The 19,626-nt window shown below is 37.7% G+C and overlaps 1 protein-coding gene across 1 annotated transcript in view; it reads right to left on the reverse strand.

Moving 5' to 3' along the window:
* Positions 1–12,018: 12,018 nt before the first annotated feature.
* Positions 12,019–19,626, reverse strand: part of FRMPD2 (FERM and PDZ domain containing 2) — a 289,815-nt gene continuing 282,207 nt past the window's right edge. The window contains exons 43-44 of the mRNA XM_027857815.1: positions 14,655–14,717; positions 12,019–13,125 (exon numbers count right to left, since the gene is read on the reverse strand). Coding sequence (XP_027713616.1) covers positions 13,045–13,125; positions 14,655–14,717 — 144 coding nt within the window. The 3' untranslated portion in view covers positions 12,019–13,044. The remainder of the gene's footprint in view (positions 13,126–14,654; positions 14,718–19,626) is intronic.

Genomic DNA, 19,626 nt, shown 5'->3' on the forward strand with positions numbered 1-19,626 from the left:
CATTTGGGAAACTGAAGGTTAGACACATTGAATGACTTCCCACAGTTGCAGAGCTAGTAAATGTCTGAGGGTTAGAACTCAAGTCTTCCTGACTTCAATCTCCACTATATTATCCAACTGCCTCATGTTAAGTAATAGTGGGTGTAAATCATTTGATAAGTTTGGCAGATTTGCCAGTGGGGAAAGAAAAAGGAGAAATATAAGCCTGAGGGCATGGTAGGGACAAATAAAGTATTTTGTCTGTCACTTTATGTGTATGTTCCCCATCTCCCTTGTTCCATTTCCTCAAAGCAAGGTTGTTACAAGGAAAGTCTTTTATAAACCCTCAATGGCTCCATGAGTGTTAGTTAGCTAGTCTTCCTTCCAGGTCCAATGATCTTTGATTCATTTTGCTCTATGGAAGGTAATGTACTGAGTGAGATCAATGAGCAGTACTCATCATGAAATGCCAAGAAATCTCATTGTTGGTCTGAATAGGTATTATTCTAGGCTGTAATCATCATGAAGGAAATCAAGCTTTCTTTTGATACAGATGTCAGAGAACCTGCTACAACGATGCTCATGGGGTTAAATCCAACTACCTGAGAGCAACTGGAAAGAAGAATTTCAGTACTGAGCCCTACTAATAAGATAAGAGAGCTATATAATTCACCAACCTACTGTAAGTATATTATACCTGGCTCTTATGTGACTATAAGCAGAACTGGCCCTTAAATTTCTGTTGGATTTCTAAAAGGAACCTTCATCTATTCCATCCCCCTTATTTTACAGAGGAGGAAACTGAGGCCCAGGGAGGTTCAATAACTAACCAAAGGATGCAAAGGGTATTTTGGAGGTCAGAGGTGAAGTTTCAACCCATTTCTTTTGATTCTAGAACCAGAGGTCTTCCCAGTGGACCATACTGTGCTTCATGGCATGATATTAATACTGACATTTACAGTATTGGAATAGTAAATACATGATATTTACTTGATCCGACTCACTTAAAAATGTGATTTCTCAAGTCTTATCTTGTCATCCTCACAACGATAAGATGGTATAAGTTCTGTTATTACCATTATACAGATAAAAAATGAAACTCAAAGATTAATGGTGACTCAAAAGAAACATGATAGTTGGCTGTCACATGAAAGAGGGGTCCAATTTGTTCTCCTTGGAATCAGAGGGCAGATTTAGATGCAAGTCAGGGTGGGGTGTAGCAGATCAGGGTGAAAATTTGTTGTTATTGTTGTTGTTGTTCAGTCATCTCAGACTCTCCATGACCCCATTCTGGGTTTTCTTGGCAGAGATACAGGAATGGTTTGCCATTTCCTTCTCCAACTCATTTTACAGATGAGGAAACTGAGGCAAACAGGGTTAAGTCACACACTTAGTAATTGTTTGAGGCTGCATTTGAACTCAGGTCTTCCTGACTACAGTTCTGATACTCTATCTACTACACCACCTAGTGGCCCAAGGGTGACAATTACGAAGAGGCCAAGTTAGGGTTAGGGTTTTAAAAACTTATGAGTAATGAATGCTTCTCCAAAGGTGGAATGGGTTACTTTGGGAGGCAGTGGACCCTCTCTTCATAGGAAGTCTTAGAACAAAGGCTAGATGGCTGTTTGTCAGTCATATTGTAGAGGGGATTCTCATCATGTTCTAGAAGGGATTCTCATTCAGACATGGATTGGATTAGATGGGGCAGCTAGGTGACTCAGTAGAGAGAGCACTGAGCCTTGACTGGGTTCAAATCCAGCCTCAGACATTGACTTAGCCATAAGACCCTGGACAAGTCATTTTAACCTTTATTTGCCTATTTTCATCACCTCTAAAATGGGAATAATAATAGCACCTACTTCATAGAACTATTGTGAGGATCAAATGAGATAATATTATAAACCACTTAGCATGGTGCCTAGCATATGTGCCTAACACATAGCAAGTGCTACATAAATGTTATTCATTTATTTCTAATTATGATTAGTATTACTATTATTAAGGCCTCTCAGATAATCTTCCAACTCCATGATTCTGTGCCTTGCCTGGGGTCCCACACAGAATAAATACTGCACCAGAAAACTGAATTCATGAATCCTCTGACTTGATATTAGGTGACCCTACAATGACAGCTGTGTTTCAAATGCTGGGTCAGGTGATCTCATAGTTAATGCTTCCACATAAGACAGTAAACCTTTTTTTCATAATTTTAGAGTTGGAAGGGGTCATGGGGGTCATCCAGTCCAACCCATGCTAAAATTATAATTCTACTAGAATTAGGGTTCTTAACCTAGGAACCCTCCTCTCTTAGGCATCCATGGTTAGGTTTCAGGGGGTCTGTGAACTTGAATTGGAAACAAAATTGAATCATTACTCTCATTAACCTTCAACTCAAACTTAGCATTTCCTTCAACCATTTGAAAACATCATTCTGAAAAGGCATCTGTAGGTTTCACCAAGCTGCCAAAAGGGTCCAGCACGCATGTGCAGACACACACACACACACACACACACACACACACACACAGAGTCTTCCCTTCCCCAGCCTAAGAATCATCAGGCTTTGTGAATAATCCTCAAACAACACAATCTTCATTCCCCTCACCTTTCCACCTCTGTTGGTCTAACCCATGTGACTGTCCACTGTTCTGGGGTTGACAAAGAATGAGTCCCAGCTCACCCCTGATTTGTGGTCACTCACAGACTTCTGTAGCAATCTCGAGGCCTTCCAGAACTTACATGTGGTATACATCTGGTGGGCCTGGAGTTTGACCTGCCAAACTGTATTTGATATTTTGAGCAGGGACCTAGGTATTTATAAATTGCAGATAGCATGATGAACAGCCATAAACAGTACACACCTGGCAGGAGAGTTTTACAACATATTTTGGTAACATTTCAAAATGAAATTCAGGAGACTTGGGACAAGTCTCAGTTCTGTCACTAATGGGTGGTGACCTTAGGCACATCACCTTACCTCCCTAAGATGCAGAGAGGCTTGGATTCATATTCTAACTCAGACATTTATTGACTGTGTGACCTAAGTAAAAATTTAACTTTCCATGAGATAACAATATTTATGCAACATACCTCCTAGGATTTTTTTTCAGGAAAGCGTGTTATTTAGGAATGTACCATAGGTTTATAGAATTAGAGCTGGAAGGGCCTTAGAACTCATTGAGTTCAAAGCCTTCATTTTATAGATGAAAAATCTGAGGCTCAGGGATAATTAACTGTGTCCAGAGTCACACAGTTACTAGCTATGAGGACTCTTATTAGGGCCTGATTCTAAGAGAATTATAATGAATGTCTTAACTCTAAGTCTAGTACTCCAGTCACAACATCATCACCACCACTATCACCATCATCATCATCATCATCATCATCACCACCTTCATCACCACCATCATCATCACCACCATCTTCATCACCATCATTATTACCATCACTATCATCATCACCATCTTCATCACCATCATTATTATCATCATCATTATCACCATCTTCATCACCACCATCATCATCATTACCATCACATTATCATAGCTAGAATGTATATAATGCTTTAAAGTTTGCAAAATGCTTTATATTTTAACTTATTTGATTCTCACAACAACCCGATGAGGTAGGTGCTATTATAATTATCATATTCAAAAATGAGTAAACTGAGGCCCTGAGAGTTTAAGTGATTTGCCCAGAGACATAGCTAAGGAGTATGAGAGGCAGAATTTTACCTCAGTTCCCTCCTGACTTCAAGTCCTGCCCTTCTATCCATTGGGCCACCCAGTTGCTACAGAATATACTGTATTAGTTTTTATAAAATGGGAGATTGGACTTGATGGTAGAGCTCTGAAGTCCTTGAGAAAAAGGGAGATGAATGGAATGAATAGAGATTGAAAGCTCAAGTTCAATTCATTGGCTCTTCACTTACTAGCCATGTAATCTTGGAGAAATCGTTTGACATTTACACCTCGGTTTCCTCATCTGTCAAATGAGAATCTTAGTCTTTGAGCTACCTACCTCGTAAAGTTGTCATGAAGATCAAACCAACCTTCTATCAATGGGAAATTATCCCACCTAATAGGGAACCCTACCACCTTTTGAACACGCTTTGTTTCAAAGACTTGATACATGACATTAGCCGTGGGCCCCATTTCCTCCCCAAAGCAGACAATGATATTGGAATTCTGCATTACGTGTTTGTTCTTTGAATAGTACATAACTAGTACATAATAATAGGATAACATAATATATAATAATAGATCATAAACATCTACCAATCCATCTCAAACCTGCCACTCTCCTGTACCCTGGAAGTCTCCAGACACTGGCTAGACTGAAGGGCTCTAGGACAAATACAGCTTGAGTCCCCTCTGGAGCAGGCCAAATAGCGTAACGACCCGGTTATTCCAGGAGGTCTGAGCCACGCTTCCTAATCACAGATGCAGAAACTTTGGAGTCTGGGTTTGGGTTCACTCACAGCACAGGGACTCAACTGTGGGATTCTGCACAAACTAGAATTGAGTTGATTGTCTGATCACTGTCAAAAACCTCTGACCCCATCTAGACAAAACTGACCCCAAAAGAGCAGGTCTTATGGAAATGGAAGCCAGTGCAGGAGAGAGGCACTGCCCTTGTCTTTGCATCAGATTCCCCTAGGTGCCCTTATTGCTTTAGGATCACACTTCTCTTTGCTTCCTGTCACTTTCCCTAGACCCAGACACCAAACAATAAGGAAAGGGGCAAAATAGGAAGAGAAGTGGAACTATAGACAAGGAACTGAGGCCCAGAAATACAAAGGTCACATGGGTCATGGGTAGCAGTTAACATTCAAATCCAAGTCTCTTGGCCCTAAACTCAGAGCTTTTTCCATTACATATCACTACCTCCTTCTTATATACACCAAATAATTATCATCTACAAATGATTACCCGGAATGAAATGTGGTGCTATAGAATCCACCACACAGTGCTACACTTAGAAGGAAAATACTGTTTCAACAGGCTTCCTCCACTAGTTGCCTTTCTTTAAGCTGCCTGCCCCTTGAGTACCTCTCCCCCTCATGAATTTCACCTTTCCAGTTTTGATGTCCAACACCGGGAAGCAAACATTGATTACCTACCTGAACTCATTCTTCAATGATTCCGTCATCCCCTCTCCATCTGTTCAAACCCTGTTTTCCACCCCCACCTCCCCCATAGGATCAAATATAAAATCCCCTCTTTCATGTGCAAAGCCCTTCATAACCTGCCCCCCCCCTCCTACCTTTCCAGTCTTTTTATACCTTAATGCCCTCTGTGTACTGTGTGATCCAGTGACACTGGCTTCCTTAATGTTCCTCACACACCACACTCCATGTTCCGCTGTTGTTGTTGTTTGGCCAACTCTTATCCAACACTTCATGACCCCATTTGGGGTTTTCATGGCAACAATACTGAAGTGGTTTGACATTTCCTTCTCTAGCTCATTTTACAGATGAGAAAACTGAGGCAAACAGGGTTGAGTGACTTGCCCAGGCCACACAGCTACCAAGTATCTGAGGCCAGATTTGAACTCATGAAGATGAGTTTTCCTGACTCCAGGCCCAGAGCTCTACCCATATCATGCCACCTTCCATTGTGCGATTGTGCTACCCATTGTGCATGTTCATTGGCTGTTGCCATAACTAAAATTCTCTCCCTTCTCATCTTCACTGCCTGGCTCCTCTGGCTTCTGCCAGGTCCTGGCTAAAATCCCACCTTCTATAGGAAGCCTTTACTAATCTGCCCTAATACTGGGGCCTTCTAAGATTGGCTCCTATCTATCCTATATAAATCTTGTTTGTACATATTTGTTTATATGTTGCTTTCCCTATTCAACTGTGAGCTCCTTGAGATCAGAGACTATTTTTTGTTTATTTTGTTTTGTTTCTGACTTTCTTTGTATTCCATTGTTTTGCACGGTGCCTGGCATTTAGTAGGCTCTTTGTAAATGCTAGCTGACCTGACATATATACTACTCTGAGCCAGAGCCCATTGATAACGATTGGCTTTGGTGTGACATATAAAGTTCATGCTGACTATACCTCATAGTCATTCCACTGTTTGAGGGTTTGCTGTTCATTCAGACTTTTTGAAATTATGCCTGTGCTTTTGTTATTGAACTCTTTCACTAGCCATAGCTCTGAAAGCTTCCCAATCTTCTCTTCTAAACCTTTAATATTCGGACCTCATATTAAGTTTGACCTGATTGTGGTATATGACAAATGTTGGCCTAAATCTGATGTCTACCAAGCATTTTCCGGATTTTTCAGAAGTTCTAGTCAAATAGGGAGTTCTGAAAGTAACCTATGTTCCTGATTTTATAAAAGTCTATGTATAAAAACAAGAAAACCTATCTGCTAGTCATATTTCAAGAGATAACATGTTCATTTTAATAAATGCCATGATGTCACATTTCTAGCAAGTTTTGGTTTGTTCCAGATCACTGTAATGAAACGTAGGAAATGAATTTTTACAAAAAGCCTTTTAAAGTTTGTGGTCATGAAAAAAAAAGTTTTTAAAAATTATTTTTAAATGACAGTTTGTCAGGATTCCAATTACTAAATATATAAATTTCCTGGAAATTTACATTGTCAAATTTGTGGGGTGGTGGTGGTGGTGGTGGTGATAGGATGCTCAGGGGGGTAGAAATTCTCTTCTCCACGGCAGATCAGTAACTCATCTGCAATAGAGTCTTACTCAGTTGCCAGGAGCACTGAAAATTTAATTGGTTTGCCCAAGTTCACCCATCTAGCTTAAAAGAGCAAAAAATCATTGGATTAGCACTTGAAGGCATCTCCAACCCCCCTGTTTTACAGATGAGCAGACTGAGGCCCGGGGAAGTCAAGTGAGTGACTGGAGGAAATAAAAACCTTCGTGGTAAAGTGAAACAAAGATATTAGAGAAGTAAATGACCATCTAGGGAGAGTTTATGTGGCTTTTCTCATGGATGTACCACTTGGAAGACCTCAATAATTACAAGAGGAACCACAGAGGCGTTGGATTGTGTTCCGAGCTTTCAAGATTGAGCTTTGATTAGGAGAAACAAATAATGATAGTTATAGAGTACTTTAAAGCTTGCGAAGTGCTTAATACGTTTTTTCATTCAATCCTCATAACAAGACCATAAAGTCAGTACTGTTATCATCCTTATTTTTTTTTTCCAGTGAGGAAACTGCAGGTGAGCAAGATTAAGTTCTTAACTTGAAGCAAGATTCTAACTCAGATCTTCCTGACTCCCAAGTACAAAAGTCAATCTATTAGGCCACCTGGTTCCCTAATTGCATTTTACTCATTTTAGGACATTTCTATCCCTAAACTGGTTTTAAAATGCTGAAGAAAATGTTAACTTGTCCAGGCTCACACAATGAGTAATTGCCAAGGGTTAGGACCAAACCCAGGATTTTCTGTGTGGATCTTCCCCTGGGCCAGCTTGGGAAAGGTGTCCCAAGTTGGCAACTGAATTTTTCAGATAATTAGAGAGGTCAATAGCCCCAAACTTTTTCATCTCACCAGCTGCTTCTACTCTTTAGAGCACCCACAGGGAGACTGCTCACCTATTTTCCCAATGGGAATTAGTGTACCAAGCAGAGACAAGAAAACAGAAGGCATACCAGGTAGACAGTAGGATTCGTCCCACCTGCCTCAAACCCCAGATAGACTGGCAGCTGCCATCTAAGGCTGTAGCATTGCCTTGATGGATTTAGCCAGTTGCCATTGGCACGCCCCTCATCCTACAAGATGCAAGGCTTATAGATGCATGCAAATAGATCGTCAATTGGAATGCATGAATGAATTGTGGAATTTGAAGGTAATGAAATACTAGTGCGCTATAAAAATGTGGGAGAAAGATGATTTTAAAAAGTTATGAAAAGACTTAAATGAACTGATGCAGAGTGAAGTGAGTAGAAGGAGAAAAATTTATGCTGTAATCTCTATTATAAAAATGAGTATTTTGAGGACTTGTATAAACTGAAAAACAATGAAATTAGCAAAACCAGGAGAACACACATACTAATAGTACAGCAAAAACAGAAACCATAACTCTGATCAAAGCAATAACCGCCTATGATTCTAGAGGACCAGTCATGGAGCATGTTATCTGCCACCAATTCAATCTGAATTTGACAAAAATTTTGGATAGCATAATATTGTGGAAACACTGTGTTGTGTGTAGAATCTTACCACATAAAGATTCATGACCTTTCTAAACAACTAATTCAACAATTACTTGTATTACAATCTTTTAAAATTTTCTGATAAAAAAGGTTAACTAGAAGGTTCATTTAAGTAAAAGCACCTGAAGTGTTCATGTATTGAAAATCTAAAAGGGGGAATGGGAGTGGGGAGGGGGAGAGAGTGGGAAAAAAAGGAGAGGGGGGGGAGAGAGAGAGAGAGAGAGAGAGAGAGAGAGAGAGAGAGAAGAAAGGAGAGAGAAGAGAGAAGAGAGGAGAGAGAAGAGAGGGGGAGAGGGTTCAAACCCTGCCTCTAATACTTACAACTGTGAGACCCAAGGTAAGTCGCTTAATTTCTCTAAGCCCTAAGCAATTCCCTAAGATTATAAGTTACGAGCTGCAAATAGTACACTAGCTTTGACATTAACAGAATCAGGGATCCTTGACATTACTATGACTCTTCTCTGGACAGGAGAAGAGTGGGGGTGGGAGGTGAGAAATGAAGCTAAGGATGCAAAGGCATTAGGACCCAACCAGTGACTGTGAATCGGAAATGAAGATGATGCATTTCTGAAATAATGAAAATCAATGAAAAGTATGATTCCATTTCTGTGTGCTTTTTTTTTAAAAGAAAATATACATTGAGTACATGAAAAAGCAATTCTTTTTCTTCTCAAAAGACCTAGTTTGTTTGTTTTTTTAACTAATACAAATAGATTTTTCTGTCCCTCTCACACCCTATCCCATTGAGGAAAAAAAAAAGCCTAAGTAACAAAAATGCATAGTCAAGCAAAACAAATCCCCTCATTGATGAATATGCTGAAAAGATGTCCATAAAAACATTTTTCTCATTCCTTTCTTTGAGTGTATCAACTTTCGGTCAAGTGGCAGATAACATGCTCCATGACTGGTCCTCTAGAATCATAGGCGGTTATTGCTTTGATCAGAGTTATGGTTTCTGTTTTTGCTGTACTATTAGTATGTGTGTTCTCCTGGTTTTGCTAATTTCATTGTTTTTCAGTTTATACAAGTCCTCAAAATACTCATTTTTATAATAGAGATCATAGCATAAATTTTTCTCCTTCTACTCACTTCACTCTGCATCAGTTCATTTAAGTCTTTTCATAACTTTTTAAAATCATCTTTCTCCCACATTTTTATAGCTCACTAGTATTTCATTACCTTCAAATTCCACAATTCATTCATGCATTCCAATTGACGATCTTCCTTCTAGTCTCCAGCTTTTTACCACACAAAAAGAGCTGCTTTAAATATTTTTGTACATGTAAGACTTTTTCCTTTTCCTTTGACCTCTTTGGAGTATAGGTCTAGCAGTGTTATAACTGAGTTTAGATATTTTTATGTATAATTCCAAATTGCTTTCCAAAATGGTTGGACCAATTCACAGTTCCAACTACAGTGAGTTAATACGCCTGTTTTCCCACAGCCTGTCCAATGTTTGTTTCCTTTTTTTTGTCATTGTCAAACTGATGGGTCTGAGGTGAAATCTCAGCATTGTTTTAATTTACATTTCTCCATTTTTTATTTTGAGCATTTTTTTCATATGGCTATTGGTAGCTTGGTTTTTGTCCATTCAAACCTATTTGTTTATATCCTCAGACCATTTTGCAATTGGAGAATGGTTATTATTCATTTCAATTTGAATCTATTCTATATACATCTTGGAAATGAACCCTTTATCAGAGAAACTTGCTGCAAATAATTTTTTTTTTCTGCAGCTTACCTTTTAATCTTAGCTTTATTAGTTTTTTTGTGCAAAATATTTAATTGCATGTATTCAGAATTATCCATTTTATTTTCTGTGGTCCTCTCTACCCCTTGTTTGATGATTAACCTTTCCTCTATCAATATTTCTGCTAGACACTTTTTCCTTGCTTCTCTAATTTGCTTATGATTTCATCTTTTACATTCATTTGGAGCTTTTCTTAGTATAAGGTATGAGATGTTGGTCTAAACTTCTTCCAGACTGTTGTCCAATTTTCCCAGCCGTTTTTGTCACATAGTGAATCCTTATACCGGTTGCTGGGATATTGAATACTGGGCTCCTAGGCTCATTTTCTTCTGGATGTTGTATAACTAATCTGTTCCGCTGATTTCATTTTTTAGTACAAAAAAAAATTGAGTTTTTCATCAAGGGTGGTATTTTTGTTAAACTCCAGAGTCATATAATAATGTTATATTGCAATCTGAGCTCTTTTCAACCACTCAGTTAAGCAATCAAAAAACGAAGGATAAATTTACCCTAGCAAGCATTGCAACCTCTGCCCTCACTTTAGTGCATCTTCTGCTTTAGTGCATCTTCAATAGATTGTTTTGACCCCCTGAATAAATTTCTCTTGTCCTGCCTGGCACCCCTGCAGTCTTTCTGACATCGTGAGTACCCCTTGAGACCTCTGAGCCAACACCCTAATGAGACTCACAAACAGGAAAACACATTCCACCTAGAGATGAAAAACAATTAAGAAGGGATGTACGCTGAGGCCTCATTACTTGAGGGAGTTTTCAATTTGCTATTACATCACTGATTTCAAGGTGTTTTCCTTTGAGGTTTTCCATAAAAAACAACTCAGTTAAATGATCCATGAACAGAAAATGTGAACACAATTAATAACTCCATTATGTCATGGGCAGATTGAAGAAAAAAAAAGAAAGCTCATAGAAAACCACATTTCTAAAATCTATCTGCATAAAAATCTGCAGAGGTAGCTTCTAGAGTAGGTAATTTTTTATCTAGTGTATAAATATTGTGCACAAAGATTGTTTAAAAATGTTTAATTAAAGTTGAACATTAACTAATGTATACACATGTTAAGGTCTAAAAAAAGCCAGTGTATCCAAAGTAGCCATGAGATACTCCCACAGGTATCAATGGAAGTTCCGTTTTCTTAACTTAGGGCAGAATTTGAGTCACTATTTGTTACAAGAGTATTTCAATTAGTAAAACCTTTTTGCATTTAGAATTCCCTCCCTGAGACCAAAATGAAAATGAATACAGTCAATATTTTCAAATTTGCTACTTTAATTTCCCTGGAAAATTGAAAATTGGTCCAGCTGTAAAAATAGTATGCAGAAGCTAAGGAATGAATATGCCGAAAAGAACACCAGCATCGATCACAGAAGTTGGTTTCACAAAAAAAAAAATCTTGAGCCCAGCGAAATAAAAACACTTTTGTACAATACATAGTAAACATTTCCATTTGAACAATACTATACAAAAGTGTGTGGTACAGTATATATAGCACAATTTTTTACAAAAAAAATAGAGAGGGCTATCAAATATAGTGAATAAATATCTAAGGCAAACGCTTCTACTCACTACTGCTTAACAGGACGAGATAAATAAAATTATCAATTTGATTTAAAATAAAATTATAAAGCACATACATACATACATGGTATACTACCCAGCAGGAAAAAAAAAAAAGCGATGGTCTAAAAACCATCAATTTCTCTCAGTAAATTCAAGTGTACTTTCAGTTAAGGAAAGCAATTAAGCCTTTTAAGAATCCAGGATCTACAGCTGTGACTTCAGGCATTTCCCACTGTGTGTTACGTAAGTCACCCTTAATCACTAATCAATACCCCTTGAATGTACAGAATTTTATCAATTCCTTTTAATTGATGATAGTGTACAGTGTAGAACTGAAACTCCCTTATATAATATCACTGTTATTCTTTATCGATTCACAAGTTCCTAAGCTGAATGTAATAGTAGTTACATCCTTCAAAAGCAAATATGCAAGTCTTATCTTCAGAAATCCAAATCAGATTTTTCTCAAAAATCAGAAAACCGATTGAAACTTCTAAGGTTTTTTAGGGGAGGGGAAAAAAGAGAAAGAAATGAGTGATCACAAATCCCAGACAGAAAAAGAAAATCTATAACTTAAGGGATCTTGAGGATAATTCAGCATTATGGAATGATATTTTTTGATCAAAAGTTATTGGTCAGCTAAAGGAATAACAAGCCAAAAATTTTCTGTTTGATACCAACACAACAGACTAAGTCATACTCCAAGTGTTAGGGTGGAACTAGAAAGAACTCAAGTTGGGCCGTAGTTACTTCTTGGCTCTAATGCAGAAATATCCATTTCCATTTTGGACTGTTTACTTCCACATGCTCATGTGGAAGAGGAGAATCCTGACCACCTTCTGCATTTTCCTTATGTCCTCTTACTCTGCACATATATGCAACTACTCAAAGACACCATCTTCCCTGTGAAATCTCAGCAAACTCTCAGAGGGGTGCAGAAGAAAGCTAGAAAAGAAGTCCTCCTTGCTTAGACACAGTAACTGCATCCTAATTGGGTCTTTTGTAGACTGGGTTATTTAAATAACCAGCTGGAAATACCAACTCTTTACCCAAAGAATAGAAGCAAGATTCTCTCTGAAGAACCTGCAAAGGATAATTGCTGTTATCCTGAAGTTTTTGACCTTAAATTCTCCCACAAACAAGTATTTAATAAAGTTCTAGAACCCTTTAGGGTTAACCTTCAGCTGCCCTTCCTGAATAAAATCTTACCCGAGATGTTCAAGACCTTTTATTCTTCCCTGTCATCCTCTCAACTACATAGAAAATACACAGTTACTTTCTGTAATGATCGTCCCATTGAAATAGGGGTAGCATTGTGATAATATTGAAAACAATCACTGAAGCAATATGTTTCTTTTTAAACATTATTTCATCCCCAACCTATATTTTACTACCTTCAGAGTCTCTTCAGACATTAAGGTACTTGAATACACTAACAAAAATATGTTATTGTGTCCATAAGAGAATAAATGTCCATGGAAGAGGAGACAGACACCAAGCCACTTAGTCACTTTCAGATGCAATGCAAGAAGAACTGTTCTTATTTGGTGGAACTGAGTGTAGAGGTTAGAATTTTCCGTAGAACATAAAGCACGATTTCATAACAAAAGTGATACTGCACCTACATATACATGAAAATAAGAGAGAAAAATAAATCAATTTGCTTCTATAGTAAATACATATATCAACCAGTTGGCAGGTAACATTTGAAAGTTTTTTTGTTTTGTTTTGTTTTAGGCAATTGGGGTTAAGTGACTTGCCCAGGGTAGCACAGCTAGTAAGGGTCAACTGTTTGGTCTGAGGTCAGATTTGAACTCAGGTCCTCCTGACTTCAGGGCTGGTGCTCTATCCACTGTGCCACCTACCTGCCCCTGAAAGTTTTTTAGTTCCATCAATGATGCGATAAAGTTGGTAGATAGAAATATTTGTCCAAGAAGTTCTCTATAAATTGTTTATCTCTGAGAAAACCATTGTGATGATTAATAAGTTAGTGTAAAGTACATAATCATCAATTGGGGTTATTTGATCTTTAGATCACAAGTTAATTTCAGAATCAAAAGATTTCCTTGGCATATAAAAGAAGCTTAATAAATGGTTGTTGATTGATGAATTGATCTCAACATAGACTACTAGAGAGAGAGGGACTACTAGAGAGAAAGTTCTTCCCAAGCTTATAATTCTAAGAATAAATCTCCATTGGGAACCTGAAATAGTGAGCTGACATTAAATATGAAAGCAATCCTCTCCCTTTTCTAAGGAAAATTGGTCTCTCTTTTCTTAAATTATTTAGTTATTTCAAATAAAAGTGGTTCAAGGAAGAAGGAGTGAATTGGATAATTGCTTCTCCTCTTTTTCTTTATTCATATATGATTTTTCTCCACTCAAATTCTACTTCAGTGTCTCTTAGTGTTATAGAGCTCTACAAAGGCAGTTCTTTGAAAGCACAAAGCAAGAAGGCTACTGAAAGTTGAAGAAGCCAGCAATAGCCTGTAATCCAAGGACTAGTTTAGACAATTAGCTTTAAGAAGGAACGTTATTGGAAGGCTGGCTACTTTTGAGAGTGTTTTGGCCACAGTCATTCATTAAACTGTCTATTCTACTAGTATAGACAGGATCTGCACAAGGGGACAGATATACATCATTTGCATGACTTTATATTTAAGTACTGGTGTACATGTTGTACACCTCAGTAGAATATAAGCTCAGTAGTGTACCTCAGTAGAATATAAGCTCCTTGAGGGCAGGGACTATTTCATTTTTGTCTTTGTACAGAGTAAGCACTTCATAGTATTTAGTGCACATACTAAGTGCTTCATAAGTATTTATTGAACTGAATTTTGATATATTGAAGAAAAATCTTTAGTGACTTGACACAACTCCCGAAAAACTAAGAAAGTCTGCATAGGAAATTTGCAGGAAAATGAGCTAAAATAAAGACCACTTTGGTTTCTAATCACCCATGCTTTCCGTCTTCATGTGCCATGAGTAAGTACTGCCCTTCTCTGACTAAAGCAAGACTAATGTTCTCTTTGTAACTTGGCAGTGGCATTGATATTTTAATGATTACAAAATATTCTGCCAACCCTAGAGATTATTTCGCTGATATCCACCAAAATGGCTTCAGGCCCCATCTCTGTAGTGAGAGCTTACCTTGGTCTGAATCATACCATAACGTTGCTCTCTCATTTGGGTTACGATATTCTTGATATTGAACTGTTAGGAGGAAATTGAGCATTAACAAAGATGAAAGAAAAACTCTGGACCTATTATCTGAGCTCTGGGTAAAGAGAAATATGCTAAGGGTACCCTTTCTGGACCGAGACCACATAGTCTAATAAAAAAAAGTTCTCATTTTCAGGGGTAACAAAATATACCACTCCCGGGACTAACAAATACATTTCCAAAGTAAGAGTGTAGATTTTGGTAACTCAAAGTACATGCACTCAAGAAAATCAGAATTTTTGCTAAACAATTTTCTATTCTTTTAAAGGCAAGAATCATAACAGATAATTTTGGGAGAGCCCAAAACATGAATAACTCTCTTCAAAAAAAAAATTAAAACAAAACTGATTGAAGACAGAGCATTCATATCTTAACCTCCAAATGTGGAGTCAGTTAATCAAGTAGCACCTATCAGTCTTGCATTGGGTAGACAAAAAGCAAAATACACACATACATACATGTGTGTGTATATATATATATGTTTATATGTATGTGTGTGTGTATATATGTGTGTGTATATATAATATATAAATATATATATATATATATACACATATACACATATATACTCTCCAGTTTGAAACTCAATGCAGATGCTTCCATAGAAGTGACCTCTTGAACAAGGGTGAAATTATAGGATTAGCCCACAAAATCCTCACTCCAATAATGTAGTTGAAAGGCAGCATGATATAGTGGATAGAGATCTGTTATTCAAGTTGAGGGAAATTTGCCTAGAGTCTCACCTTTGACCCATAGTGTCCATGTGAGAGTGGGCAGGTCACTTAACCTCTCAATACCCCCCAGGCAGTTCTCTAAAGCTATCAGCAGCAGAGCAGGGTCTCACCTACTTCAGCAGGCAATTTCCTCACCTGAGAGCTCCCTACATCAATGAACTCACAGGTCTGGACAAAAACAAAAGCAAACAACAAAATTGATTGCAGTCCCAAGTCTGTCTGAGCCCTGAGTTCTTGTTATTATGGAAGACTGGTAGGCATTCACTTCTCCAAGTCTTGTACAAGGTGAGCTTCTTGAAGGCTGGGGCAGTTATTTTTGTCTTTGTACTCCCAAAGCATTTAAAGGATTTGTCAAATGAAATGCTTATTGAGAAAGGAAATGACTGGTTACCAACAGGAGTCATTTCAGAATCACCTCTCTGTGTCCAGTAAGATAAACAGGTTAAAATAAGGGACAAAAGCAATACCAAATTAGAAGAAAGGGTTCACATGAGAAAATAACACTGGACATGATTATAATGGGTCCAAACCAATTTATTTAAGCACGTTGGCATTTCTCAAAAATGGATAAAAGTGGAAATACCGATTAGCACCATTCGTTAGTGAGGTTCAACAAATATAAAAATATCCACTACAACAAGCATGATGAAAGAGTCCAGAAACTAGATATCAGCTAATGAGCTGCTTTTCTTACCAAATAGACACATGACAGCCAAGGGAGTAGGGGAGCAGGAGAGGGAATAAGCATTTATATAGTGCCTACTATGTGGCAGGCACTGTTTTAAATACTTTATCAATATTATTTCATTTGGTCTTCACAACAACTTGTGAGATGGCGCTATTACTAGACCCACTTTGTAGTTGAGGAAACTGAGGTAAACAGAGGTTAAATGACCTGCCTAGGATTATACAGCTAGTAAGTGTGTGAGGCTGGATTTGAATTCAGTTCTTCCTGACTCCAGCCTCAGTGCTCTATCCACTTCAGCACCTGACTGTTTTATTCATCGTTTATTTAGATAAGAATCCAAACACTTTAAAAGGAGGATGATTGAAGATTGAGCAATATCATTTCACAAAATAGAGAAAAGCAATGAAGAAAAAAATCTACAGAAAACTCAGGTGTATGAATCAACTCACTCAGTTCAATTGAAAGAGTGCTTGCTTAGGAGTCCAACATAACTACTACTATTATTCATCCCAATGTATCAAGAGAATAGAAAGGACAACAAATAGGTGTGAAATGTATCAGATTAGCCCACATGTTTTTAGTGATATGTTTTCATCCTTGATGATAGTGAATCCACCAAATTTGGACTGCACACAACACACTCTATGAGAAAGCGAAAGTGACACTTGAGAACATAAAACAGCACTAATACCCAGATTGAACCAAATACACAAATAAAAATATTTTAGGAGGCAAGACAACCTTAAGAGCATTAGGAGAATCCATTTTCAAGATCCAAAAGAGAAGACCGCAAAATATAAGGGGAAAAAAACACAGATGGTGTTATTACAAAAGAGGGTGGAGGGACAGAGATTTTGACAGTAATGGACTTATATGTTTACTTTATTATCTTTATAAAAAACCTCCATGAGAATAGAATATCCTTGATAAAAATGTGGGAAGGAAATAGTCAGGCTTTCATAGGTGACTCTCTATAGCAGAACTTATCTTCACAGTCACAGAATTGATTGAGAAGTAGAAAGAGTATAAGACATGATTGTGTTGACTGTTTATTATCCCCTCCCATCTCTCAAAAACAAGACATTTGCCTCTGCAGATAAAATAGTAGTCATAACCACTTTCCTCCAACAGTGTCCCCCATGCCTATCTTAACATCCTATAGGGTTACCTGACAGATGCAAGCATGGAGATAACTTTGTCTAATGACCCTCTCAGTAGCTGTTATAAATGCGGCATAAAGCAAGTACATGCTCATCAAAAGTACTCTCCAGTGCCGTGGAGACTGGCCTGTGCAAAGTTGAAATGAAAAAGGAATTCCATGGAGGTAAGTCTTGTAGAAGCTCATGTGTTTTTGATTACATTGTGCTCCTTGAATCAAGTCCTAGAAGACTGTCGGATCTTTTCAGTGAGATCCATAGTCACTCAAAAGAAATAGGCCAAGTAATCTACCTGAAAAATCCCAAGTGGATAAAAATGGATATTGTCCAAATTAGTTAGATGCACAGCCCATTAGGTTAACCCATCATCAAATCACAGATTTAAAACTAGGAGGGACATCAGATATTACCTACTCCAACTCCTTTATTTTACAAAGGAGGAAAGTGAGGACCAGAGAGGTTAATTGCCTTGCCTAAGGTCCCACAGGTAGTAAGTAGAAGACTCAGAATTAAAACTCAGGTCTTCTAACTATACCAGGTTGCCTCACAGAATCATAGATTTAAAGGTGGTAGAATCCTAAAAGATCATCTAACACTTTTATTTCTCCCACCCACCCCCATTTTATAGATGAGGAAATTGAGGACCAATGAGATTGAGTAACTTTTTTTTGAGTAACTTTCTTAAGGTCACATATGTAGTAAGTCAAAGAATGGGGATTTGCACCCAGGTCTGACTCCAAACCCTATGCTCTTTCAATCATCCTGTGTTATACAATCAGAAAAAGAAGAGACTAGTGTTTGTCAGAGTCTGTCTCAACTTAAATCCAGTTCACACGCGAGTCAAGAAATCACCCTTGTAATGTTATTGGTCCTCTTCAAGAAGGATGAACAACAACAACACTGAGGATTCACAGATGGGGAAGGATGGGCACTGGACTTGAAGGAGGGCTAGTAATTCAGGGCAATGATGGAGACATCTCTGACCAGATCACATTGATACATTTTCAGTGTGAGCATTTATACCTCAGAAATCAGCAAATGCTACAAATCAGGGTTTGATTTCTTAATTGTCTAAACTTAAGGAAGTGATGGAGAACATCAATAATGCAGATTAAAGTCAAAAATATGTTGGGAATATTTTTTTCAGAAAGCCAATTTTTAAACATTTATCAGAACACTACTAACTAGGAATTAGACAAATAGGAAAATTAATCATATTCCAGAGAGGATGAAGAGCATAAGCAAAGATGTTGATACAGAAAGGGGATGGGGGTAGAATAATTAATCAAATGGCTGCAAAAAAAGCATTCAAGAAAAGTGGGATGTAAGGTTGGATTGGTGATGTTGATCTGTTATACTACTGTTTAGAAGTCAGAAGAGAGTAAGATTTGAAGATCTCAATAACAAGAACAAAGATTAATAACAAGGTTAATAATGTCACCTTTCATTTGTAGAACATTTTGCTTTTTAATATACATTTTTATTTGAATCTCCCAGCACTCCTTAGTTAAGCAGAACAAGTTGTATTCTAAGAATAAACTGAGGCCAAAAGAATAGAAAACTAACTAGGAGGAGCTTTATTATCACCCTGTTTTCTATGAAATATTAAAAGAACTAGAGGAATATACCTCCCAAAATATTGAATAGTCTGTGGAGAATCTATTGGAAAACATCAACACAAAATATCATACCAATAGGCAGGAAGGAATCAAGAGGTTATGATATGTCCCATGGATTGGCTCATGGATCCACCAAAATTTCAAAGCATTAACAACTTTTTCATTCATCAATTATCTATCAGTTTCTTACTATGGGCAACATAATGTGATAGGAACTGGGAGAGATATAAAAACAATTAAATCAAGGACTCTGCCCTCAGGAAGCTTATAATCTTGTAGGAAGAAAAGTAGATTATCAATTAGAATAGGATAAATGTAGACAAATAAAATAAGGGTGAAATCACTTCCAGCTGTAGGGATGAGGGAAGGTTTGAAGAGGTAGCATTCAATTTGGATCTCATAGGATGGGTAGAAGATCAGAAGGTCTCAGAGACTGGTGGAGGACATTGCAAACACAGGGAACAGTGTGAACAAAGGTGTGGAGGTGGGAAAGTGCTAGGTGTGTTGAGAGATTTCTGAAAAATCCAGTTCAGCTACATGAAGCATAGAATACATGAAGGGAACTTTTGGAAGGTAAATATGGAAATATAGACTAGAAACACCTTTGGGCTCTAGAATTACATCTTTCAAAACAGATAATGCTTAACACCAAGGGGTGTGTGTGTGTGTGTGTGTGTGTGTGTGTGTGTGTGTGTGTGTGTG

Source organism: Vombatus ursinus, unplaced genomic scaffold, assembly GCF_900497805.2.
Source record: "Vombatus ursinus unplaced genomic scaffold, bare-nosed wombat genome assembly UNPS02000749.1, whole genome shotgun sequence".
NCBI lineage: Eukaryota > Metazoa > Chordata > Mammalia > Diprotodontia > Vombatidae > Vombatus > Vombatus ursinus.